Here is a 27,613-nt window from a genome sequence, read left to right on the forward strand (position 1 = left end):
TCCACCTCCTCTGCCGATCCGGGGAGGGCTGCAGACTACCACATGCCTCCTCCTCCGATACATGTGGAGTCACCAGCCGCTTCTTTTCATCTGACAGTGAGGAGTTTCACCAGGGGGACGTAGCGCGTGGGAGGATCACGCTATTCCCCCCAGCCCTCCCCCCCAAACAGGCGCCCTGACCAGCCAGAGGGGGCGTTAGTGCAGTGACCAGGACACATACCCAGTCCCGGCTTCCCACCCACAGACATGGCCAGTTGTGTGTGTAGGGACGCCGACCAAGCCGGAGGTAACACGGGGATTCGAACCGGCGATCCCCGTGTTGGTAGGCAACGGAATAGACCGCTACGCTACCCGGACCCCAGAGGATAACACAATTATAATAAAATTATCCGATATATGAAGAATATGACGAGGAGGATGCCAAGCAGCGTACAGATGCCAACGGAACAGCCCAGGACCTCAGCCACACGACCAGCGTCACCACGGAGACCTGACAGGAGGACAGACTACACACGCACACAGGGGAGACTCACATCACACCCTTCACCTACACGGGAGAAGAGACAAGAAAACACATTCGTCACACATCGGACTGAGAGAAGGCTACGACAATGAAACAGGATAACAAAATTACATGGATTTATAAGGTATATTAAAAAGCAAAATAAAGTGATGAGGGGGATGCCAAGCAGCGTCCAGACGGCGACCGCCGTCACCATGGATGGAGACCTGGGAGGACAGACTACGCGTGCACACAGGGGAGACTCACATCACACCATTCACACACACAGGAGAATAGACATCATTCAGGGGGAGATGACATGTGAGAGAAGACAACAGTTTGCAATAATCAATAATCTATACTCCATAACCTCATCGGCAGAGCAGTACTCGGTAAATTCACCGAGACAGAAACCGACCCGCCTTGTGATCTTAGCAATCACGTTACACAATTGGTCAGGTGACACAGATCATATGTAGATCATGATCGTTAGTTCTCTATTAAACTGGATAACAAGGGACCGTTTCCAGCAACACGGGACGAGCAGATGGGAACCAGCCCTTTATATGAGAAGCATGCCGTCTCCTACTGGTTGTCCTGGCGAGCATTAGATATTTATACCACTGCAGCGAGATCAATGTGTGTATTTATTGTTGTGTATTTATTTCCCGACTCGGCTTCGGCACTTTTCGCTGTACTTCAGCTAAACACAGGCAATCATCCCAACGCGAGAACGAATAAAGATGTCGGTCATTTATTCATTTCGTTGTGTCACAGACAAATACTCCCTGAATTCAAGACAAATGGCTTGTTATACACTTTGTGAAGTCTGTATGCAGTTTCTATAAAATACATTGTACTTTCTTTTAACATACGCTCATTCGGTCTAAAAACGGTAGAAAACCCTGCTGTCTCCTGCGCTGTCGGGTGGCTGTAATCGAAGGAGGCAGTTTCTCTCAAGAGCAGCACAAATCGGTCGGCGCACTCGGAACACACTCGTGTTTTACTGAAAGCAGAGCCGCCAAAAGAGCGACAGAAATCTGACAGATGAGTGCCTCTCCCTCTCCCTCCCCTGCTCGTCCTATCTCTCTCTCTCTCTCTCTGACACACACACACACACACACACACACACACACACACACACACACACACACACACACACACTCACACATTTCATTCAGTAAGTAGACCCAGGATTGGGTGAAGGCTGGGGCACAATATCTCTTTGAGCTTTACGGTTACAAACTAGGCTACAAGTACTGTTGTGTAAAACCAAAAAGGCAGCAAACTCGGTTTAAAGACAGGCTACGCTACGTTCAGGGCGGCAGGACAGATTGAAATGCTGGGCTTAAATGCTTCTCGTCGGATCCGAAATGGCCTATGTGTTCTCCGTGTGTGTGGTGAGCCGGGAAAACAAACCTTTGGATTGAGACAGAACACGCGAAGAAGAAAAAAACAATAAAACCCCACAAAAAAACGACCAACGTAAAGGAGTAGAACTCGAACATTACAGAACAGATTGACGGAAAGCAGCAGAAGTGTGTCTTTGCCTCGTTTGTCCATCGGAAATCTCACCGGCGAAGGGCCCGCCGTCGTGTCCCTCGTTGGGAGCCGCGCAGAGTGCCCGTTTTGCCGAAGGCGCTCAAGCCGTGCACACACAGAACCTCGGCCAGCCGCTCAGTGTCGGGTGAGCATCTGGTTTGTGTGTGTTCTGGTATGGAATCGGGGGACAGCCCTGTCTCTGTACAGAAGTCCAACAGTTTGTCTCGTCACCCCTTCCACACCCACTCCCTCAGACAGGATGGGATTTGTGTGTGTGTACTCATCACTTATGTTTAGGGCCAGGGTCCATGGGACCGTCGTCCCTTAAATCGAGCCTCAAACAGTTCACAGAACATCTGATCAATCTTATGCTCAAGTAAAAACTATCCCCTATAGGGGCTATAAACACATTTAGAAGGGAGGTACAATATATTTGATTCACTAAAGGCAATCACATTAGGGTGGCTGACAGAGGGCTGTCGCTGGCAGGGAGTGTAAATAAATGCCCGTTGTTCTCCTCTCCTCTCCGGCTCGCTCTTGGTCCGGTCTGGCCTCTGATGCAACTTGTCTTTACATTGTACAATTTAAGTATCAGACTTCAGTTCAAAGATGGGGACTCCGAGCTCCATATGATTGGTCTGGAGAGTCATGTGGGGGGAGGTGCTGAGGTTTTCCCATCAGGAGGCTGTTCCAAGGTGGCCCTGGGTTCCAGGGTGAAATCAGGTGTCCTGCGTGGAGCCAGCGTCCTGCTCTGGGCTTTCCAAAGGGGAGGAGCTGTCTGGGTCAGGGGGCCGGGGCGAGGGGGCTATCCCAGGCCCTGAGGTGCAACTCACACAACCCTGAGAGGAGGGAGGAGACATCGGATGGACACGTGGTGAGGTGGGCATGCAAGGAAAAACATTACCTGCACACTGCTTTTAAGGTCCCAACTTAAGTGTGATTACTTTCTATTTCCCATTGTGGGCATAGCACAGCACGACATTTCAACCTACATGGTCTTTGCCAGGTTGAGGCGCTCATTTTAGTATTACTAGATCATTCTAGTATTAATAGATCATTCAGGTGGGTGTTTGTGTATTTAAAGTCTGACCCAAGTCAATTATCAGATTTGACTCTTCCTGTCTAAAAACCCCTGAAGATGGCATAATAAAGCATTCAGAGACCTTTTTTTTCCCTCAAAGTTTATCCATAACTATTTTCAATAATTCTAAGTACTGTGAGGGAATGGTCCAGTACTCACTAATATTCATGAGCCGACCTTGGCAGTAAGGGGGGGTGGGGTTTCATATTTCAATGACTGGATCTGATTGGCTGTACATAACCGTGTGTGTCTAATGACACCTTGAGTATATAAAAAAAAATGACTGGCTTGAGAGAAGCTGAACTAAAAAAAGGTCTAACAAAAAAACTCAGATCAACTAAGTTCTCAAAAAAGACAGTACAAAATGCATGATGATTAAAACAATAAACGATGTTAGAAAATATTGCGTTGATTTCGGTCCGAGTGTTTCTGACCTGCGTGTCTATCTCCTGTGGGATGGTGTGCTGCTGGATCCAGGGGTGGACTTCGGACAGCTCCTCTCTCTGTTTTGTGGTGAACCAAGGCTGGAGGGGCTGCAGGACGCGCAGCTTCTCCCTGTCCTCTGCCAACACCTCATTCTGGTCCCTGAGGGGGATTAAAAAAATAAACAAAACACACACACACACACCCCACAAGACAAGGACAGAGATTGCAATAATTCAAAGTTATCGCTTATCGTCCCTCAGTGGTATTGTATTGGGATGAAATTCAGACACTGACACATTGATGCAGAATTTTGCTATCTAAATTAATGAAAAAATGACCAAATGACCACTATGACCAAAAATTCCTCTGAAAATGAGATCTGAATTATTTGAGGTGGTAGCACTTGAAAACTATAGTTTGATATTATATTTTGCAGTGCCAAACAGTTCAATGTGATGAACCTCAGTTGATTTTCAAACATATCATTTCTGCAAAAGTAAGTGGACATCATGATTAATATCGATATCCTGGGAAACTCCCCATGACTATTGTGATGATTTTATCCATTTCACCCTGCACTAAAATCAAATGTGGAGTTTCAACATGCTGCAGAAAAACAAAAATATTCATCCTTGAAAATACTCAACTATACTTAGTTGATTACCAAATCATTACTTCAAGTTACAAGTGGAAAAAATTATGCGATCATTTTAACTTTCTAAATATACATCAACTTCTGCCTAGAATTTAAATCACGTAACATGATCTCGTTTGGAGACACTTACCCCCCTGTTAAAAACAGAGTGAAATTATCTCTCTATATCGTCATTTATTTGTCTTTCGCACTCAAAGTAAAAAACAAAGATATTAGGACTCATTAGTAGATGAAGTCGCTTGTTATTATGATAATTTTTGCCGTTTACAGTAACATATTTACAGTTATCAACGCTGTGGCCTTTGCTCCCAGAAATGATTGGGAATGGAAAGGATTTGAAGAGGGCCACGTGTAGCTGGTGTGTGTACCTTGTGTGGATCTGGTATGTCATCATGACAGGCTCGGGGGTGTGCTGGATCATGCTCCACAGGGAGTTCTCCACCCGCGTCTCAAAGGTGCGCTGGTGCTCTGCTGCCCCCTCCTGGCTCTTGCGAGCTTTTCGGGAAGTGTCTGATGAGTCGTTGCTTGCAAAGTACTTGCTGCTGTTGCTACTCCCTGTAGCCCAGTTGGGAACATTGAATCAGTCATTTTGTACCGCTGCAGTTAACATAACATTGAGCTGCTGTTTTGCCGCACCGTTTCATCTTGTCATCTCTGCTCTTGCATGGCTCTAATTTTTTTTTTTGTCATAAACCTGTTTGGAACACATTTTGCATTTCATATTTTTTATTTACTGCGGACAGACTGTGAAGTTGAATCAAACAGACTTTAAAAGACACAGGAGAGACTATCAGTAGTCGCATGAGAGAATATGTGAACGCCTAAAAAAGTCAATCCAGCAGGACTGTGTTAACCATTTTATTGATCCAGAGCCACAAACTGCATTTTGTGTATGGATACCCGTGCGTGCATACGTGTGCGTTTCTTCCTACCTGTATGCGAAGTGGAGGTTCCATTGGAGCCAGACCCAGATCTCAGGGAGCCTCCAGACTCACCAGAGCCGGAGCCCGAGGCATTGGAGCCAGTCCCTGACCTTGCATCCTCCTGCAGCAGCAGGTCCATTAGCTCACTGGATGTGGACTGGGTGTCATGGTTTCCAGACTCACTGGGGACATCGCCCTGACCGGGGTGAAGGACAACAGCAGAATACCTTTAAGACTGTGTACACACATGTGTATACAGTATACCGAAAAATATTTATCATCATTACTCAGTGTCACAACCTGGCCTTTACCCAGGCCTGTCATGACCTGCTTAGCTTATCTAAACGCTCTATTTCTAGATCTTCCAGTGCAAAGTGTCAGCAGGGGTTGATTGTTTATCAGAAGCAATGTGGATATGCCAATTTATCCCATGTGGCCTCTGGGGTTTCTCTCTGCCCTGCTTGTTCGATCTCTCTCTCTCTCGCTGGAGTTTTTGCCCTCATGTCTCTTACTTTTACCTTGGCAATGGACAGGGTTGGCTAGTTTAAGGTAGTTAGCTTGGTTTTCTTTGTGTCTCCAACACACACCACAAACACCTTCACCCTTGCAACACCTTGATCATACACCGATTTTTACTGACGGACCAAACTCATCTTGTAGGTTTTTGTGTGGATATATAGTTTCTGGTTAAAACTGGTTAACTTAAATCGTTGTGTTGGTCAACTATTTGTTATGGTTTTGAGCTGGGTCATGACATCCATTATGACAAAGACAGGATGATAAAAATGGACGAAGACCAAGCAAAGACAGATCAATCTAGGAAGTTTCACAGCAAGTCACAGGAAGTTTCATATAGAACATTCTTGATTTTGTCATTCAGTTTTCCCCAAAGCATATTCTCAGTATACTCAGTTTGTTTGCAAGACACATGAGGTGATGCGTTGTGTGGATATAGAGGCCACTCACCCCCTTGGCGTGCTTTTCATGAAGGCTCTCAGCACGGTTGTGTCCAGTGCTGCCCTGCCCTTCACTGGGTTTGGGCAGTTCCTCCTGCAGCAGATTGAGTTGAAGTGGTGAACTTGAGCGGGAGCTTGAGAACAGAGCCCGAGGCCCGGCCTCCTCCTCCTCCTCCCCAACAGAGGAGCTAGCTCTGGGCGAGCAAAGCAGCAGACCTGAGTTCTGAGTCTGGGGAGTGGGCCGTGACTGGAACTGGGGCTGGAGGAAGGAGACAGCGTTTGGGGCAAAGAATGCCTGTGGCAGCATCGAGGGGGGTGGTGTGTACATGGAGGGGAAGCCTGGGGTGAAGGTCGGGTAGTTGGGAAGGATGACAGCCATAACTGGGGCTATGTAGGGGTTGATGCCCTGCGCCATAGACATGGACTGCAGGCTGGGGAAGTTTTGGAAGTTTTGTGGGCCCTGGATTGGCTGTATCTGTACTGCCTGCATGCCCGGCAAGCTCTGAGTAGGCTGCATAACACTAAAGTTGTAGCTGGGCGGGGTTTGGTCTGAAGACTGCAGTACCATGGGGGTCATCCCCAGCAGCTGCTGTGGGCTGGGCTGGTCTATAATACCGGGCTGGGGGGTGCCCATCATGGGGATAAAGGGGGTCTGGAGAGGGGACATTTGGTTGTATGGCATCCCAATCTTGTGCTGGGAAGACTCAGAGGAGGGTTGGGAGGAGTCTGGTGGCCGGCGATCGGGGCCTGGCGGGGAGGCGTAACTGTCTGAGGAGCCCTGGGCTTTGGCCCGTTTGTGTTTGGGCTTCCCCGTCCGGGAGCGGTCCCACCTGCCTGCACTCACTGGACGCATTATGTGATCACCTGGAGCAGAGAACAGAGACAGGACTGCACGTTGAGATGGGCTGAATCTAGACGAACACATCTCATAGCAGGAAAATGTCCATCAGAATTCCTTAAACCAGATTAAGAAAATAATAATACGTGTTTCAGACTTTGAAAATCTACTCTAAATATCAGGGACAACTCACACACACACTAATTCCCTAGCCCCTAACCTTAACCATCAGCACTACATCCCTAGATTTAACTCATATTCCAACTTTCACCAAATCCTAACCCAAGCCCCAAGTTCTAGACCTAAAATAGACTGAAGAAGTGACAACCAGCCAAAATGTCCTCACTTTGTAAAAATGTTGTCATTGTTATGGTCACAAACTCAAATTGGTCCTTACAATTATAAAAGAATGAACACACACACACACACACACACACACACACACACACACACACACACCTGGGTGGTGGGAATGGGCCATGGAGCTGTTGTCCTGCTGCAGATAGGAGCTGTAGGGACTCTGGAGTATTCGGTGGCGGAAACGATCCACATACTCCTGCTCTTCCTTCTGTGTGTGAGCTGACAGAACCTGCTTGGTCAGACCCACCAGTCGCAGCTCCTCAGTTGCTGCGCTTGCGGCTGGCCGGGCCGGGGTTGGTGCAGCATCCGTGGGCTCGCTGCCCATCGGTGCGTCCTCCAGCGCTGTCACCTCTGAGAAGGATGAGGGGAGCACAGAGCAAGAGGAGTGAACGAGTGACACTTAACCAAGAGGTTACAGATATGTAGCAGAGGGGCAGGGGTTAGCTCTTTTAATGCTGTATCAGAGATGTAGGACAAGTTTTAAAGAATTATTGTGATGTTGACTATCGCCAGATTTACAGGCAAGCAAATGGTTTTAGTTTTAAATATATGAATTAATAGCATATACGCAAGGTGAACGTCGCTGTCTTGCTGCTAATGCTGAATAACCATTTTTGAGAATGTACACACTTATACAACATAATTATCAGAAAAAAAAAATCAGATTTAAAAATGTCACGAACACTAAAACATGATTTTTGAGATGCTATTTTAAATAACGGGGTGGGTGGGCAGAAAGGGAATGAAACAGGGGGTTTCATCATCCTTTAAATACATTGAAATTTCAGCCTTGTTAGTCAATAATAGGTAAGCCTTTCCAAAGGGTGAAGTTTCTTCTGGCATGCTGTGTGCAGATAGCTTGGTAATGTGTGCCGTACCCGACTCGGGCTGTGGCACGTGGACTATGGTGCTGCTGTACGAGCACTGGCTGGTGACCGAGACCACGCTCATGGCCTTGGTGGACATGGTGATATCTGTGAGAGGGGCTCCCACCACTGCAGCTGTAGAGCCCACCGACACCTGACTGTCCAACACCACTACTGATAAAACAGACAAAAAAAGATGATGCGTCACTGTTCATATTGGTGCCAGAACACAGGGTGCAGAAAAAAGAAAAGATCTATGCAAAGATATATTACAGTAAGTCCTAATAGACAATTTTATTTGTGAACAAATGAAAATCAAAATGATGGAAACTCATCAAATGATGTTGTTTATCAAAATGGAAAAAAAAGAAACACGTGTGCATGTGTTACCGTCTGAACTAGCCTGACCTGTGTCTGTGCCCCCAGCAGGCTTGTCATCTTCTGAGGTAGAGGATGAGGAAGAAGAGGTAGCCAGGGAACGGGATTCACTTTTGCGTTTCAGGGCCGGTCCTGTACAGCTCTCCAGATACCTGGGAAACACAAGCAAAGACGCACATAAAGAATGAATGAATGAAAAACAACAACAAAAACACCACATGGATTAGAGCTTTATGCACACTAATTGACTTAAAGTCGTGTAAGGGGACTGTGAGCTCGTACAGACCTAATGATGTTGTCCACACAATTGATCTGCTGATAGGAGGGAATGTGTGTCTGCTTCCTGCCCTCTTCATGTACTCTGGCCTCGGCACTGGAGGCTATGGGAGGCAGTAGTGCTGGAAAGCAAAGGGAAATTCAAACTACTATTAAAATGTGTCTTTCACAACCACGCTAAGCAGACAAGCCTGGAAGTCCTGTACAAGGAAACAGTGTCGCTGGCAAAAAATAAACCTTAAATCCAACGTTGCTTAAGCATAAGCAGTGTTATGTTGTGGACAAAAAAAAAGAGGAAATTCTCCTCAACGACTTTTTTTCCAGGATGGAACAAAATGAGGATGAAATCGAAACTTGCCTTTTTAAAAACATTAACGGGGGGAAAAATTACATTTACATGTAACTGAAGGGTTGAGATTGTTATTGCCTCGTCTTCATTGGGTCATTGATTAACAATTTTTGTTAGGAAATTTACACTGCGACTAACCAGTTCAACAGAGAAAAGCATTCAATCACGCCTGCCTGACCGTCATTTTGTCCGTATCCCGTTTGGAAGTCAAAAGGAGTTCTTATTCATTTATCATGAAAACACACTCATGAACAAATACTTTTCATTGAAAAAAATCAACACTTAGTCCTATGCTGTTTTTCTACACTTATGTTGTCTGAGTTCTTCTCAACTTGTTGTGTTGCAGTACCTGTGACAGGGTTTACAAGAGGAGTCAGTTTGTTTCGAGAATCCAGGTACACCTGCTGGCCCCAACTCTTAACTCTGTTCACATCTGCACAGATCTGCTGCAGGGTCATCTACCGGCGAAGACAGACACAATATCACTCTCACTTCAATACACTACACACCAAATAACCAGACTGTGTTGTTGTTTCTGCTATGGTGGAGCATCCTGGATAGGCGGTGTTATGTCATCTCACCGGTTCCCGGTGCGAGTCCTCCCATAGGTTGCCATTGCTGTCGCTAGAAGAAGCTACGCTGATATAGTGTTCATGGGAGCCATTACTACCCAGACTGCCATAACCACTGGAGCCGTTGTTGTGGACCGGCTGTGGAGATGAAATGGAAACAAATTGACGCATTGAAGAACGCTAACACAGACATGAACACAACACCACATGCAAACACACACGCTTTAACTACTCACATCTGGTCTTTTTTGCCATCTGTGTATACAGATTTTTTTTTAATATATATAATTTCATCATTATCTGCCACTCCTCTCTTTCATAATCATGCTGCAATCAAAAAGGATTCAGGGGGGCAGCTCTTGTACACTTTACTGTTAGCTACAGTTTTGGTGATCACAGAACTTGGGGTTATCCCTCCGCTCCATTTTATGAAGTTTGCTTGAATTAAGAGAGCCACCTGAATGCCTTAAATGTAAAGGAAGCTCAAGTTTCTATGCAAGTGTGTTTCTCTGAGCTAGTGCGCAGAAGTTGTTACCTGCAGGAAGAGCTTGTAGATCTTGGCCTGCAGATCTTTAACATCCCCATGAGTGACTGGAAAGTCCACTTTACTTCCAGCAGCAAACACATCCTCATTCAGAGGACTCCTAGAGACAATTGGCACAGGGGTGTCAACATCATTTTATTTCTCATTCAAGATTGTCTCGAACATAGATTTTAAGAAAATCTATATTGCTGACACAACTGAGTTTCTTTACATTTGATTTTAGTACATCGAAGGATAACTATATACCTGAAACAACTGACTTTTTGGCTTTATGCTTTTCAACAAAACTACTTATGAAACACTTGTCTTTTGGGAGGTTCTGTTTAGCATTCATATGTATGCATATAAGCACGTGTGTGTGGATATAGGCCATCTCTTACGTCCTGACTTTATGCCGTCCGATGATGAAGGCCACCTTGCGGCTCCAGGGGTTGATGAAGCTGGACCAGCTGGTATCCAGGGTGACAAAGTCTCCATTTTGACAGCGCAGACGCACTGGCGAGTGCTCAAATGGAGGCTGGCCGGCATACTTCAACACTAAATGCAATAAAAGTAAGAGCGACAGAATTAAGAGTGGTGGGGGAAAAGGACAGGAAATTCAACAATGAGCAAATACAATTTGGCAAAGGCTGCAGTCGCCTGACTGACTGACAGGTGGGCTGCAGTAAGCGACACCAGTAAAGACATGAGACATTTACCCTTTCGGTGCATTGAGAGCATCAGGGGGCGGTCCTCTGGGTGAACACAGGTCAATAAGGATGTGCCAATCAGATCTTGAGGAAGGTAGCCCAGCAACGGCACAGCCCTGTGGAAAGCCAACAAGTTTGCTTTATCGAGTAAACTCTGCCTACCTACTATAGCTTGACATTAACTCTGCATACACTCTGTGTGTGTGTGTGTGTGTGTGTGTGTGTGTGTGTGTGTGTGTGTGTGTGTGCACGCGCAAGTGGTGACCTGTCATCCACCTCCAGGAACACACAGCCAGGGGAGTGTGTGGTGGTGAAGATACGTTTGTCCATGGGGATCCGAGGAGCTGCAGGATTTAACATCAATATAAGCATTAGGTGAAATACTGGGGCTGCACAATTCAAACATTTTCAGAAATAATTGAATATCAGGATTTTATGCAACGTCTTTCACTTTTGATTTGGTCTGTGATCATTTATTTTGTGTTTAAACTAGGGTTGCAAATTTTGTGGATATTCCTTAACCGATAGTTGAACATGTTAACAATCGATTTTTAGTAATTAATGCGATACAAAACGCACATTTTTTTTCAGTTTAAGTTTTATTTAAACAATTAGATATGCGAACATATCATTAGATATGCGAAACACTAATTCAGGAAGCACAAGCAATTTAAATGAACAGAATAATAAAACATTAAGGCTCTCGCTCGAAACGGCTATCTTGTCCGCCTGTGTTATTCAACAAATGGCGCCACCAAAAAAACACAACGTCAAATGGGGCGCAATTACTACCATTTCTAGACTAACAAGGCAGACCAAACCAAACCCATTTTTTAGATTAACACAAAGGGCTGTGTAAAAGGAAAATAGAAAATACTCCGAACCTCTCCACAATAAACTTAAATCCCACTGGTTTGTATTTAAGAAAATGAACACATCTATGCGGTCAGGACCATTTCTTCCTTTGTTGTGCCAGTAGTTTTTCTGAACTGCAAAGGTGAAGTACGCCCTCTTGTGGTATAAAAGCTAATATAAGTGAGCTCTAGGGAAATGGTACAAAAAACATACATTGTCGTTTGATACATTTTTTTTCTGTAATTACTTTTACTTGAGACCAGTATATCAACGAGCAAATACAGAACAGGTTTTTGTCTCTACCATTGTTTGTCCTCCTTTCAGCCCCAACAGCCCTGATTTTATTGCTAGTTTTGGTTAGCCAGTTAGCACCTCCCTTTATACACCACTGTGCTCATGGCATGAGTGTACATCCTCGTGTGCATGTGTGAAAATCATGTCATGTTAGTGTTTCTATTAGGGTAAGAGGACCCATTTTACTCACTAGTGCTAGTAGACAAAAACTTGGGAGTTAATCTTTCCTATGCAGAACGGGCATGCTGAGGCACCGAATACAAGACACAACTCACAAGAATGTGGGGGAATTTTTTTTTTTTTTAAATCTATTATATCCTGTTAGAAACGAATGGGAGTGGTGTGTCTAATGTAACAAAACCCTGATGTAAGGTCGTACCCTCGTATCCCGAGATGATCCGTTCCGCCAGTGCCAGGCAGCAGGGCTCCTCTTCCTCCCCGGTGGGACCGACTCCCTGGACCTTCAGCAGGTACGGAGTGATCCGGAACGGATTGTAGCGCATCTCACCCTCACGGTCCTTCCCACCCCTGCAAACACATGGTCTGACTTTCAAATTCTCGGACAAACAGCAACTTACGCCTGACATTAAATTATTAAGGCACACAACCATTTTTCACTGTGACAATAACAATTATAACAATAACCAGAGTTCATAAGCTTTTTCACCATTTGTGTTCAAAGACGTTTCCATGGCTTATCTGTGACTTGCAGCCTCACTTCCATGACCAAAAGCAACTATTTTTTAGTTGCTACTGAAGGTATGTTTTAACACTATATATATATGTGAAAGTGAGTCTGTATTTCACTGAGCCACTCCACTATCACCAAGTTTTGCCAGCCATATTTTGTACTTGTCCATTTGAAGCTACTGAGTGTTGAAACTGTACTTACCCAGTATACTGTTGACAAGCTAGACAGATAACTGATATGAAAGCTAGCCACATGTGAACATACTGAAATAAATTTTTGCATGTACACACCACAGAAATCTTAAAGTTCCCATGAAACCAAAATAAGATGCTTAAGTTTTTAAGTCTTGCACCGATCGTCTCCTATATGCCAGTTTCTGGCCCAACAATGACAGGAAAGTTGTTGCATAGGTATGCTTAATGTTATTTTTAGAGTTTTTCATTTCCTGAAAAACGATAATAAAAAATTCTGATGACTCATCCTGCACTCGGAGGCATATAATAATTTTGCATCCAATGAAAGAATTTCTTGAATTTTTATGTTCCTCCTGCATGGCTATAAATTCTGCCAGTTACTGACCGGCTTCAGATCTCAGCTCAAACATGCATGGCCTCACTCCAAAAATGACTTCATCATGGTCGTCTTCTTCCTCCATTTCATCCTGTCCGATTAATTGGTAAAATCCGCAAGCATAGGGGAAGGTGGTGGCGAGAAGTCCTTGATAACAGAGCAGGCTGTCCTCATGGCTGTTCTCCATGTTTAGTTAGTAGCTACTGACAATCTGAAATTTGGCGGGAGGGGCGGGGGTAACGAACATTCAGCGCTATTGGCTAGTGTAATTGCCAAGCAATATCCACGACAAGTCCCTCCCTAGCTTCCCGTTTTAACAGAAAACACATAGCACTCTTGTCAGCCGTTTCATGGGAACATTAAAGCCCTGTCTGTCACCATGGTTAAATCCACTTACCCCCCCCCCAAAAAAAAATTGGTCAATCAATCTTTTACAGAGCTGATGCAGATTTAGTCAGACGTTTGCTAAACTTGAAGAAAACTGTAAAAAAAATTTTAACTTCTCCAGGGCCTGGAAGTAGTATATTCAACTTAACAGTCTTTTCCAAGTTTTTTGTGACTGAATGAATCCTGAATAACAACACTGTTGCCTTTGTATTTGTTATTATGTCTACACTGTCTGTAATATATGTATGCAGTAAATGGTGAATAAAAATAAATTAATAAATAATAATGATGACGATGATGATAACAACAATAATAATAGAAACAGCAGATTAAAATCTGTCCCTCACCCCCAATTCTACAAATGTAAAACCACATTCTTTGGTAAAGGTTTTGGGCCTGGCGGCCTGTCCAGGGTGTCTCCCCGCCTGCTGCCCAATGACTGCTGGGATAGTCTCCAGCATCCCCAGTGACCCTGAGAGCAGGATAAGCGGTTTGGATAATGGATGGATGGAAGAACATTTTTGTTTAAAGCTGAGCGAAAATAACTTATCAGTGCAGATCCACCATCGGTTTTCTTAGAGGTGATGACACAATGTAGTACATTCATTATAGTCTAAAGCCACATTTTTCAAGATAGGGTTCCCTCCAGTAGGATGACTTCCTTAACTTTGGCAGAACACGCTCACTTTGTGAGTTTTTCAGGTTGCATGTTAGACTGAGTAACGAAGAGGAAAGAGGCTCAGCCGTCCTTTACTAACATCAAGCTGTGGTAATGAGCAACCACTTCATATGTTGGGTTGTTTTCTGCAAGGGCTGTGACCTTTCCATTTTTCTGTGGCACAACGCTTTGGAGGAAATATTTCCCAGACCAGTCTTTCATCTTTGAACGGCAGCTATACGTGTGGGAAGTCACAGCTTATACAAATAAAATGCACGCAAATGCTAACCTGATCCTGCAGAAGAAGGACTTGACCTGGGCACACTCAAAGAGCACTGCCGCTGTGGAGACAGAAGACAATAAGGTAAATTATCTATGTAAACATCCAACACACACACACACTCGCACAGTATGACATATACATGCACGCACTGAAACAAGACACACCTGTGTGTGAGTTGCTCCAAGGCGGTAGGTGTGGCTGCGCTGTGTGTGAGTAGAAGACATTGACGTCTTTATGGAACAGTAGCTCCACGAACTTGGCCGACTCCAGGAACTTCCTCTTACAGCACAGGATGCTAGGAGCCTGCTCCGACGCGTACAACACGCGGCCGCTTGACAGGTAAAACACCACCACGAAGGAGTCCTACACACCACCAACAGAAAGACGTACGCACGCACATGGAGAGAAACGAACACGCACACAAAGCGACACAAGTCACAGACACACGCAGCGAGGATGTGCACAGATCCACGCACACGTTCCCATAAACGCATACTTTCACAAGCACGCCGAAGCATGACGCACAAACAAACGCCGACATGCAAAAATATGCAAGTGCATTTGTCCTCGACAACGATGTGAATCTCTGAAGATGTTTCCAACTGTAATGGAGCTTTGATGGGGCTTTTAAAACAGAAAAAAAAACAAAAACAAAAAAAACCCCATTTCCACATCTTTCTGGTGAGACAATAAGGTTTATTTTGGATGAGTTATGTAAATACCGTATTTTTGAGGGTGTGCTCAGAGGTGACTCTCTCCAGCTCTTCCAGGGTACAAACAGTGGCATCTCGTCGCTCCTCCTGGCCGCTGTGCATCAGCAGTTTGTAGTACTCGCTGTTAGCTACAGAAAACAACAGATACTCGGTACTCAGTTTTTAGCTTTGACACCCTTTAGCAAAACTCAACAGTTTGTGTTAGGGCTGAATAGCAGAAAATAAATAAAACCACATAGCAATATTTTCATTTTTTTGCGATGTGTATTGCATTCTTAAAGAACAAGAAGTAGTTGCATAGTTTCACTAGATATACTACGTGTTTGACTATCACAGCTCCATTTGCAAAGGCTGTATCATTCTAGTTATGACTAGGGTGATTTACGAGGAAATGAGGCAGTTGTCCCAGAAGTCATTAAATCAGACTGCATTGTATCATTTGTCAGATGCATGGCAATATTTTTTTTTTCTAGGAGTAGAACTAAAAAATGAGCTTTGCTAGATTCAATCTTCTATGAAGCAAAAAGAGTTTTAGCCCAACATCACTGATGGGCCCAGTTTGCCTTGCATTGCATCCTGTATTGTGATTATTACACCATGTGTATATTGCAATGTTGATTCTGAAACAATATATTGTTCAGTCCTGGGTGGTTTCAGATTGTTCCTTGGACACCAACAAATGAAGAGAAGTGGAACAAGCACATCACAAAAACTCGAGCGACATGCTCTTCTTAAGAGTTGGTGAGATAAATACAGTCGTTTCTCTTCATTTGATGCCCATGACAATAGCTGTCAGATCAAAGGAGAGCGCAAAATCAGTTTTGACTTCTATGGTAAGGCTAAACAATAAACCAATTACAAAAGCAAATGTTTTCTCTCGTTTAATAGTGGCCTTGGATGTGTTTTTACCTTGCACTTGTTTCACACAGTTGAGTGCGTAATGTAAGGCCTCCACAGTGCTGGCTTTGCTGCGACTGCGTTTGTCTGATGGAAGCCGCTTCTTCATCTCAGCCACCGTCATCATCACCTCTCTATGGCCCTGCCCTTTGCCAGCGTCTGCATTCTCACTGGAATATACACAGCAGACAAAACCGTGAGATACGGTGTCCATCCACGTCACACAACGTGGCTTATTAAAACTTTAAAGGCAAAAAAGTGAGCTCACCAAAAACACATATACACGTCAAGGCTTACCTGCCACTACTGCCCTCAATGTGTGGGCCTGCCTGGCCAGAAATCGAGCTGTAAAGACAGGTAAGCAAGGAGGAGACAGCAGGTGAAAATCAGGTTTTTAGCACAAAACCACTACCGTTTTTTGTTTGCCCAGATGCTTATACAATGGTCAGCGGCCCATATTGCCTGAGTCTAATCAACTTGCAGTAGGTTCTGGTTGTCTTGCAGTGTCAAATGGTTCTTCCCACTACTCTAAATAGTAATTCTTTTAATCTTGTTGAATATACCTCTTGGTGGAGGTTGAAGTGGATCCTGTGGTGCTGCGAGGACTGTGATTGGCTGAAGAAGAGAGGTCATGTGATCCGCTGGTCATCTCCTCATCCTCCTGTCCCGCTTCTCCACCCGAGGCTCCGCTTTCCTCTCCCCTGAGTTGCACCGATGCCTCATCTCCACCCTGACGCCTCGAGGCCTCCTCCTCCCTCTCTTCAGCTTCTCCTGTTGCTAACGGTAATGCAGGCTTCTCCTCATCTGGACCACCGTCACCTCCCGGCATCTCCGCACTTTGGTAACCAATCAACAAAGCGTTATCTGACTGTGATAGTGGATAGGGTTCTTTATAAATTCAAAGATAGGACTAAGTTCCATAAGGGGCAGCCTCAACAGTGGCCATCCAATAAGTACGAAGTGTTTGACATTAAGGCGTGGACCTGTTGACAGGAGACAGACAGGGAGAAAAGAGACAGACGCAGAATCATACAACATGTTGCTTAGTGGCTTGGGAAAATGCATGTCTACTTCAAAGCAAATGTAACAGCTTCTTTACAGTTTTCTGCATTATTATTACATTTCTACTGTAAAACCTATTAATTTTTTTCCTAAACAAATGAAGAGGGTGGTACTGAGGGCCAGACAAAGTCAAATCCAGTAGTGAATCACACTCATCTCTTTTCTCACTTATTGGATTTGTCTATATGTTGCTGAAATATGCTAAATACATCTTTTAGATTATGTTTGAATTCAGTCATGGTTCAAGTGTGGTTCTGTTCTACTCCCACTTTTCTGTTTACTAAAATAGTGAATGTCTTTTAGGGAAAAAGCTGTATTTTTGCTTATTTTACACTCGGTGGTTCTCAATCTGGTCCTCGGGGAACCACCGGTGCTGCTGGTTTTCTCTTCTGCTTGACAGTTCATTACATTCACCTGTTGTTCCGGTTATTCCAGCCTCCTAGCAGGGAGGTTTTAGACTTGGCAGAATAGAAAACCAGCAATATTGGTAGTACTTGAGGACCGGATTAAGAATCACTGTTTAAACCCATTTACCACTTTATGGCATTTTAGACTTTTTGGATGTATTTTTTTCCTTCCTTCCTGGAAACAAGATGAATGTGCGAGGACCCATAATTTGAAGACAGAACATTGGATTTATAAAAGGCGGGGAGCCTTGTACTGATTTATTTTCCAAAAGACAAGAGTCGGGGCCAGAACACAGGTTTTGAAAGCCAGAAATGTCAGCATCTGGCAAAACCCATTTTGCAATTTGTACAAACTCTTTCGGAACCCCCCAACACACGAAGGTAATTTTTTACTATGATAAAGTCAAAGTTTTACAGATGGCACCTTAAAAAGTTGGCCGCTGGACAGCGTTTCAATGACGAGCTGTGCTATAAATCAGATCCAGAATACAAACAGCAAACGTGGACATTGCTAACTTGGTTGCTTCTTGCATGAAAGAGATTGCTGTTTGGCAACCCATTCTCAAGTCTCGGTTATCCGAGCGCACTGGAATGCACCTCCCGAAAGACTTTTATAACAATCTCAATATAAAAACATTGTCAGGCATTTTCTATCACATTCTTGGTGGCGGAAAACTGATATAAAAACGATCCGTTTATCAAATATTCTTCTTTGAGCCTTTAAATAAACTTCCACGAGTAACTTGCTCACACTATGCAGAGTTGTAATGGCCTTCTACGAACACTAGGGGTTTCACTGAATAGTCGACTATCAAACCCACTAGTCCAGTGTTTCTCAACCCAGTCCTCAAGGAACCCCACACACGTCTAGTAGCTCATAAGTGATGATCGAGAGACATTATTTTTGTATGACTCTATACACAGATTTTTAGGGAAATCCTACTCGTTCTACCTTTAAAGGTATTTAGAGAAGGAAAGACTCCCGCTATCTCTGCGTTTCGGTTTGACGAGTGACCGTGTTAGTGTCCTCCTAAAAGCCTTAAATTTTACTTTAACGTCCACGCTAACCTAGCCATTTCCGTAAATTAAATTGTGCTCAGCAAGACTCGTTCACCTCTCGCAACGTTTCTTATAATGTTGGGAACAACCCACAGCTGGCAGTGTAGCTGTGTTTTTATACCATTATCCTCAATCGCAAAGAGACCCATATTCAATCTTTTAACCTGTAACGCTAAAATGTCAATTTCCTCAATAGATTCTAGCTGCTCTGCTAATCTATTGGCTCGGTAGCCCTTGGCTAACAGGTCGGACCCTTCAGTCGACTGGTTAACGTTGTCGCCCGCGGTGCAGGAGATACGGGTTCGCGTCTCGGCGGTGGCGGTTCCCGGACTGCCCCCTGAACTCCCCACACTGTTTTCCCCACATTAAAAGTAACTTCAAGAAATTCTGAACTCTTCTCATTGGCGTCACCGTTCAATTTACACTATGTAGGACAAAAACACCAGCCGAATATATACGATTATTGAATACAGGTAGTCCCCGGGTTACGAACGCCTGATTTACGAACGCCCGTACTTACGAACCGACCTCTGTAAGGGCCTATTGTTTTTTTTAAAAAAAAAAGTTTTTTAGTTACACACAATGGTTCGTACTAACGAACGGACGGACTACTTTGCGCGACGCTCAAAACTGCGCGTTTTAGGCGAGGGAGAACAACGCCCCCCCCCCCGTCACCATTTTAAGTCGGATCGCGTAAACATTGTGTGCGTTGTGTTTTGACTTGAACTTTTCGTGTGTTTACCCTCGTAATCATGGCTTCGAAGGGCAAATCTGATGCAAGTGATGGTGACGCATCGAATAAAAGGAAAACGATCGCGATTGAAACGAAGTGGAAATAATAATGCGTCAGAGAGATGTGAAACGCTCTTGTCGTTTTTTTACTCCCCAGCGGGCTCTCGTTTCTGGCATCAAATGGCCCGCCTCCATCCGTTCCCGGGAGAGTGGCAGGTGGGGAGTTGGAAATGTAAGAAATGTTTCTTTAAAGTTTTTTACACCTATACACACATCCTATCAATTATAAATACTGTACTGTAGTTAGATTTATGTATTATTATTACTGCATTACTATATTTATATTTTAGGTAACATATATACTTCATTGTAAGGCAAATATTTGACTAATTGACAATAGACGTGAACTGTACGTAACGGTTCCGATTTACAGACAAATTCGACATAAAACGGAACTCGTTCATAACCCGAGGACTACCTGTATTCAATTTAGGATAATTTAAAGCTTTTAGGCTTCAACAGCTGCCGTCACCATGACAACCAAGGACACACTTGGCTGAAAGTCCCCAGTTAACACGAAACCGAAATACCTGCCAGAAAGCAATCACGTTGTTATCGCAGTCACCACCGCAGTCACCATCTTCAGCTCAGACAATTGGCTGGGGGTTTAGTCCAATCAGATTGCGGCTCATTTGTAAACAGCCTCCCGGAGCCAATCAAGGACTGCTACTTTCTCACTCCCCAGGTTGGTCCCACCTACATTAGTTAACCCTTAACAGGTTGTATTTGCGATCTTTTTGACAAGAATTGATCGTTATTGGGTCAAAAAAAAATACGATATCTCCCGCGATTAATCGACCTCTCGACTACTTTTTGGGAGCAACTGATGACTACTAAAATACAGCAGTTGTGAATGAATACTGAAAATGTCCTGATAGTGAATTTACTAAATAAATTCATCAAAACATGTTGAACCACCAGATTGTGAATATGACACTCTTCTGCTACAACCATGCCATTAATCTTGATGCAATAATGCCAATGTATTACATCACGATTCAGATCTCATAATGCCTCCATAAACCTATAAAACACATGTCCTCTGAGCCATAGATTAATTGTTCTATTGCTTGAACAACACAACCTTATGTGTCTTTATCAAACAGTTTTACTTTGTAACTTTGAAACTTAGTCCTCATCTTTCGGCTCACACTATTACCAATAACATAGGACTATCTATGGTAACCCATCATCAATCAATACTGTCAAAATTGATAACGCAAAAGAACTAAAGGTGATCATTCAATGAACAGTACTTGGTCAGCTTGTGAAAATTTTCCATCTAAGATTTAAAATGCCGGCTATGACCATAAAACATCGCATCAACTGCAAGATAATGGAATATGACCCTTCCCTCATCAATCATCTGGTATGATGGACAGCCTGCTTTCAGCTATTCTAAAATGTTTACTCTCTAACTAGAGGACAGAGAGACAGAGTGTGTGTGAGACAGACAGACAAATGGGCGCATACAGTTGTAACAACTGCAAACATCCCGCACCGTTCGCCAATGAGGATGTGGCCATCGCTGCAGGATTACATAACAGGCCAGCTCTATTCAGAGCATATAAACATAGCTATTCTCCCTACCACTTGAGTCATCAAGCCTACGCTGAATGCATGCGCACCACACACGTGCACATGTAGACTCACACAGGGTATGACAGGATGTTGCTGTAGACACTCAGGACTGGGGCTGAGGCTAAATTACAAAACACACAAATGGATATGATAAGATTTGGCTGAAACCAAGGTACTCGTGCTGTTTAGTAGTTAAATAAATAAAAAAAACGTACGCCTTGTACTTTCGTCACATAAAAAAAACCCATACACTTTGTACTTTCCGCATAGAAGGAAGAAGATGACGTTTGGTGTTAATGTTTATTTGAACAAACATGTACCGTTGAATACACCAAATTAAAGCTCTGGTCTTTTCATCTTTACTTTTTGGGCCTTAGTGGTTAGTTCTCAATTAAAATGTTAGTACCCCCCCCCTCGTCCCCACACACGCACACACACAAACTTAGTGACATAATTTTGGTTTCAAATGGATAAAGCCGAGTTGCAAAGCCTGAATAAAGAACAAGTTCTGCCCGGTCGTGTTGTGGAATGCAGTCTGATAATGGGCCTCTACAGGGGAGCAATAACCTTACTTATTTGGTTGACTTCAATGGTATTTACAGTTAACATAAGTACACATAGAGCAGCGGTAAATGGGATTACAGAGATGAAAAGTTAAACCTGCAGTGCGGAAGTTTTGTCTCCCCCTTCTGGCAGTGAGAGTAATTACTTCTTTTCTTTGAGCGCTACCCAACAAGAAAAAGCTACACCAGTGAATATCAGTGTTTGTCCTAGCCGTCGATCGCTTTCTTTTTTGTTGGACTTTAAGCCTTCCTATGACCGTCGAGTTTCTTTCCCCTCTGAAGCATCAGAAATTTTTCTTGCACACGTCTTGGGTTTTTCTGACATAGCTTCCAAGCCGCTTGTATCTGGAGGGAGCTCGGAGTAGAGCCGCTGCTCCTTCGCGTCGAAAGGAGCCAGTTGAGGTGGTTTGGCCTTCTGATTAGGATGCCTCCTGGACGCCTTCCTTTGGAGGTTTACCGGGCTAGGGCCAACTGGTAGGAGACCCCAGGGTAGACCCAGAACTCGCTGGAGGGACTGCATGCCCAATCTGGCCCGGGAACACCTTGGGATCCCCCAGGAGGAGCTGGAGGGCGTTGTTGGGGAGCGGGACGTCTGGAGTGTCCTACTTAGCTTGCCGCCACCGCGACCCTACCCCAGAGAAGCGGCTGAAGATGAATGACTGAATGAGCTTCCAAGCCCGGAAGCTTTCTGGCAGAAAGCCTTGAAGGCAAGCCAATCAGAGGCATGCAATGCTTTCGTCACACGGAAGTTAAGCTCTGGCAAAGCTTACGTGAACGCATCACTACACATTACTTCCGGTGCGCCAGCGCGGGAATGCAGCACGGGAATGTCGCCCCAGACACCAGATTTAAAATTCTGGCGTACTGCGAAATACAGAGAGATGTACTTGGGAGTGATAGGCTTAACCATTATTGTGTGAACTTGTCTGGCAAGGGCTTGAATGTCACGGACAATAATTTATATGTAAAAGTTCCGCACTCTAGCTTTAACTTATGACAGCTGAATTAAGCAAATTAAATGATATTGGCAGAATAGTTGAAAAATTGCAACAGAGAGATGGAGAGAAATTAACTACATAGGGCTGCTATAGTGCACATGGGAGTCAGAAATCCACAGAGTGATGCCTGTGGCTCTCACAAACAGGGCAATCTTAACTGAATTTCTGTAATTTCCTCAAACGTACTAAACTGTGGAATTACAAAATACACACACACACAAAACCCCACACAAAGTAAAAGTTTGATAGGACAATTTTTCCTGTACAACTATAAAGAAGTTATGACACCTAAACATGGCATAATGACTTGGGTTGTGAGGAGTGCCGACTGTTGGCTTTGACTGTCTACACCTGAACTTCATCCATTTGGCAAAATAAGTAAGGGGCCAAGGATTTAGTTAGAACCAGGGCTGGTCCACCAATGTCGGCAGGTTCAGTATCCACAATGGTGAGATACATTAAGTCATGCATTCAGGACGCCTACAAAAGTTCAAAAAGTGTAGGTGACTTCACAAACGTAAGTTACCATCAGCCACTGGATTAAGGGAAAGCTAAATAAAAAAAGCGCTTAGAAAACGATTTACAGAAGAAGATAAACAAGTCACTGTGGATTTAACATATTGTCGTCCTCTAAGAAATAAAAATGTACAACAGTTGCAAACAAACGTTCTGCACATGATCTGTTCCATTAAAAAACATACTTGACACCAATCTAACATGTCAGTCCCCACTGCCTCACATGCACTTGATGACCCTAAGCCATGTAACTCGAGACCAGTTTAGTAGAAACCTCCCTCTACCCTCACGTATAGGCCTACATACTTTTGTTTAGTAGCTGTCTACTTACAAACACAACCATTGCCGCTACACATTAGTGTAAAAAGCATGGTGAATAAATAGCCATCTTTCTTCTTAAGTGCCTTTTCACACTACAAAAGAGACCCCTGCATGAGACGACATGAGTTCTATTCTAATGACGTAAACGTGAGCATACTGATGTTGTTGTAAGAGGTGACTGAATGGGTTTCAAGGCCCATGACTGCCGATGTTAGGGGGTTAGAGTCCCACCTAAACAAACTTTGGTTACGAGACCCAGAACTGGGGATTTGATCCCACTGAAAATGAACAGAGTTTAAATAACATTTAAACACATGGCTGAGTGGGTTCATGTAGGGCTGGGCAGTAATTCAGTATTAACATTTATCTTCTTTCAATGGTATTGTATTGGTATGAAATTCTGATATTGTCATATCGTGATACAAAATTTGTCCAAGTTAACGCTAATGAGAATATAGTACCTGAGATTTCTCACAAAATGAGATTAGAAATATTCGAATATTTGAAAACTAGTTTTGGGTTGATATTATATTTTACATTACCAAACAGTCAACTATGATGAACTTCAGCTGCATTCATAAATGAGGTATTTTTGCATATGTAAGCAGAAATCATGACATATATAAATATCAATATCGTGTAAAATTCCCTGTGATTATCATGATAATATTTTTCCACATCACTTAGCAATAGGTTCAAGGCCCACCACCACCACAGCAGATTGTTAGGTTGTTCGAGTCCGGCCGAAACAGAACTAGGGTTAAAAGTCCCAGAACCAGGATTTTGAGTCCAACTGTAAAAAGTGGGTTCGAGTCCCAGAGGCACGGGCGGCCCATCCTATACGCTGAATATGCAATTGCGTAGGGCCCTGCAATGTTTTTTAAATAAAAAAGTCTCTAGGAGACATAAAGCTAATCAATGGCTCTAACCCAGTACAAAGGGCCCTCATGTCAGTGGATAGATCATGTCAGTACATGGATTTGATTGGCACAGGTACTGAAACAACTGTCCAAGTTCGACATGATGGCACCTCCAAAACACAAGTATTCTTCCGGCGCTGCCAAAAGAAAAATGAAGAAAACGAAGACAGTGAGCAGAAGTCGGGATTCAGGTATGTGTCACGGAGTCATTCATTGCAAATGAAGGAATTGATAGATATTCTTTAGCAATTCACAGGTGAATAGCCAATTCTGTTCAGAAGCAACGAAGCTGCGGCTGACAGATGGCGAACCTTAAGCTAACTTTTGTGGCTACTAGCACGTATGAGGTCAGTCGGGATAGCTAGCTAGCTTAATTAATCTAATACATTTGTTTAGCAGAAGTCAGGATTCAGGTATGTGTCGTTTGTCACGTTTTGAAATATTTTATCTTCCTTATCTTTTGCCCAGTTTTATTTTTGGCCATATAAATTACAAATATTGTTTTGGATTTAATTTTGTCCCTATAAATATCTGATGTTTATCATCAGACAGTCGCAGTGATGCAACTTTTTTGTGTAGCTCCTGTTCCGCCACTTGCTAAGCCGACAGCATTGTCGCTAATCTAGTATTACACAAATCTGTTTTTTATTGTTTGTCACATTTGGCCACATGTTTCTGATATACTGTATTTGGGTATTTACTGGATATTGTCATGGGTAGTTGGGAGCCAATTAAGCATAATCAAATCCCTCCAGTCATTCTGGCAGTTCCACTTTAAGGACATTGGAAACCTCTTTTCTATGCACTGGAAAATATTCGGTTTATGCACTCACGGCAATTGGTAGATCACCTTATTGGAGGAATTACAGATAACATCTGTGTATAAGAGAATGTTAATTTCTTTCATGTTGTTGGCATATATACTCACACCTCACATCAACAGTATTAATTTTTCTATGTGTTGAGTGAGCTTTGTTGTCATTTTAGATTATTTTGAATTGTATGAGTGCTGCTGAGTGTTGGCTGGGTTGTATTGTTTTTTTTGCCAACATGCCTGTCGTCAAGAGTCTATCAGTTATCACCCACATTTTTCTTTGACAGTTTAGAAAGACTTTGTGCCTTGAGGATGTTGCTGAGAGTTCAGATTCAAGGTCTGCGGGCATAATTCTTAATGGACATCCATTGAACGAAGGCATATTTACTACAAATGTGTGCTTTGTGTATTAACATCATCCAAGGATTACATCCGCTTTATAGATCACAGGAATGTCCTTGCCACATTGCTGTAGTACAATATCAGAGGGTTGTCATGTTGTCCTCATAAAGCAAATTATATATACGTGTGTGTGTGTGTGTATATATATAAATAACTTTGTTAAAAGAAACACTCAAAAGTAGGGATAGTGCTCAACAAATAAGGAGCAAAATAATCCAGTTAGTCAAGTAAATGTTCTACGAGACAGTACAAGCCTGTTTCATGCTATAAGCAATCAGCTGTCCTGCTGATGATTGCTTATAGCATGAAAGCTTATAGCATAGCTGGTCATGCTATAAGCAATCATCAGGGCAGCTGATGATGGCTTATATAGACTTGTACTGTCTCGTAGAAATTTTACTTATACATATATATATATATATACACACACGTGTTTGATTTCATATTTCTCGACTCCAGGCAAAGTAAGGGGGCCCCACTGTTAGAGCCTTGTCTGCGCAGAGGGAAGGAGACACAAAACGAGACTGCACGGGTTCGAGGCCACCAACACAGCCGACGCTGGACAGTTCAGGTCCTGTCAAAACATAAACAGCTTACGAGTCCGTAGAACAGGGGTTCGACTCCCGCCCTAAAAGCAGAACCGGATTGGAGCCCCCCCCCCCGAGCCGGCAGGATAACTAACCCCAAAATGAGAGACGTCCAACCTGTTGAGCCCTTCGAACGTCCGTTTTCTCTTGTCACCGCTGCTCGTTTGACGTCAGCTTGACGGGCAAAAAGTGCCGCCTGACATAAAGTTCGGTACCGACACGCGGTCGCGGGGCCGAGCGGAGCGAGCCGATCGCGCGCAGCGGAGCTACGACCACTCGTCGTCGGCTGTTTTAACGCGGCGATAACGCTCGCGGCATTAGTTCGGCGCGCGCCAGCTTGTCGCCCACAACGGCTAGCTGCGCTAATCGGCTCGCCTGTACGTTAGCTTAGCTAGCTGCTAGCGGCGCACACGTTTAGGAGTTAAACTACCGACAGCCGGGGGGGGCACACGTTCACGTCCGACGATGACAAGTTACCGACAACAGCGGCGGGCCACAAACTCAAGCGATACACACGACATATACACCACCACACATGGCAACGGCGTCAAGGTGAGGCGGCTTCATTTGTTTACGTTGACAGCGGTGCGTCCGACCAGTGTGTGTGTGTGTGTGCGTGTGAGGCGGCTGACATCGCCTAAGCTTTTAACGGCTAAACTGCTCTTTACCTCAATCTCTCGTTCCTTGCACCGGGATTCTTCGACCGAGTGTTTTCCCCCACCTGCGAGTCTCCCCCCCAAAAAAAAAACCCGATCGTCGACGGCTATCAGAAGTGTGTTGTTGTCGTTACATCCCAGCGCGGCGGCGGGCGGACCTCCATTCCGGACGGGACACTTGACACATTTCTGCAACGTGAGCCCGTGACCGCCGGGCGACGCCCGCTCGGCGCCGATTGGACGGCTTCGTTTTCCATGCGCAGCCGCCCATTGGACACGAGGGGCGAGGCGGCGGGCGCGCGTGTAACGCCGCCTCGCCTCGCCCCGCCCCGCCCCCTCCACGGCGGCTGGTGGGGGAATTCACGTGGACCGCCATGTTACGCAACAGCCCCGGACCAGACGCGGCGCACGCGCGCCGCGCGCGCGCGCACGGAAGGTGCCAGGAAACTCCTATAGCGCGGCGCTCCGTTGCGGGTACACGAGGCGAGTTGTGTTTTATGATTTTAATTACGCGGCGAATTCGACGCCGACGAGCTGGCAACTTGGTTACGTCACGGGGTGAACGGGGTTACGGCGGGTCGTGGGCTCTTTCCCCCGTCCGTCGCCCCATGCTGCGCACTATCCCTCGTG

General features: G+C 44.4%; 1 protein-coding gene across 3 annotated transcripts; it reads right to left on the bottom strand.

The window, feature by feature from the left end:
* Positions 1-27,146, bottom strand: per3 (period circadian clock 3). Of its 3 annotated transcripts, XR_008813650.1 has the most exons (24): positions 26,996-27,146; positions 16,869-17,141; positions 16,603-16,650; positions 16,318-16,475; positions 15,418-15,536; positions 14,860-15,058; positions 14,702-14,753; positions 12,486-12,634; positions 11,223-11,301; positions 10,967-11,073; positions 10,649-10,805; positions 10,260-10,368; positions 9,734-9,862; positions 9,502-9,610; positions 8,814-8,925; positions 8,558-8,679; positions 8,162-8,323; positions 7,383-7,634; positions 6,096-6,949; positions 5,139-5,325; positions 4,575-4,761; positions 3,560-3,710; positions 2,078-2,883; positions 1-547 (listed from the first exon to the last, which is right to left on the bottom strand). XR_008813650.1 is itself a non-coding variant. In XM_056302042.1 (23 exons), exons 2-23 carry the CDS (start codon positions 17,132-17,134, stop codon positions 2,764-2,766), a joined length of 3,825 nt encoding a protein of 1,274 aa, XP_056158017.1. In that variant the 5' UTR covers positions 17,135-17,141; positions 26,996-27,146; the 3' UTR covers positions 597-2,763. The 3 variants fall into 3 exon arrangements, 2 of the variants coding, with proteins under 2 accessions (XP_056158017.1, XP_056158016.1); XM_056302042.1 differs by lacking the exon at positions 1-547 and having other exon boundaries at positions 597-2,883; positions 8,162-8,320; XM_056302041.1 differs by lacking the exon at positions 1-547 and having other exon boundaries at positions 597-2,883.
* Between the last annotated feature and the right edge of the window lie 467 nt (positions 27,147-27,613).

This window comes from Lampris incognitus, chromosome 2 (assembly GCF_029633865.1).
Source record: "Lampris incognitus isolate fLamInc1 chromosome 2, fLamInc1.hap2, whole genome shotgun sequence".
NCBI classification, from domain to species: domain Eukaryota; kingdom Metazoa; phylum Chordata; class Actinopteri; order Lampriformes; family Lampridae; genus Lampris; species Lampris incognitus.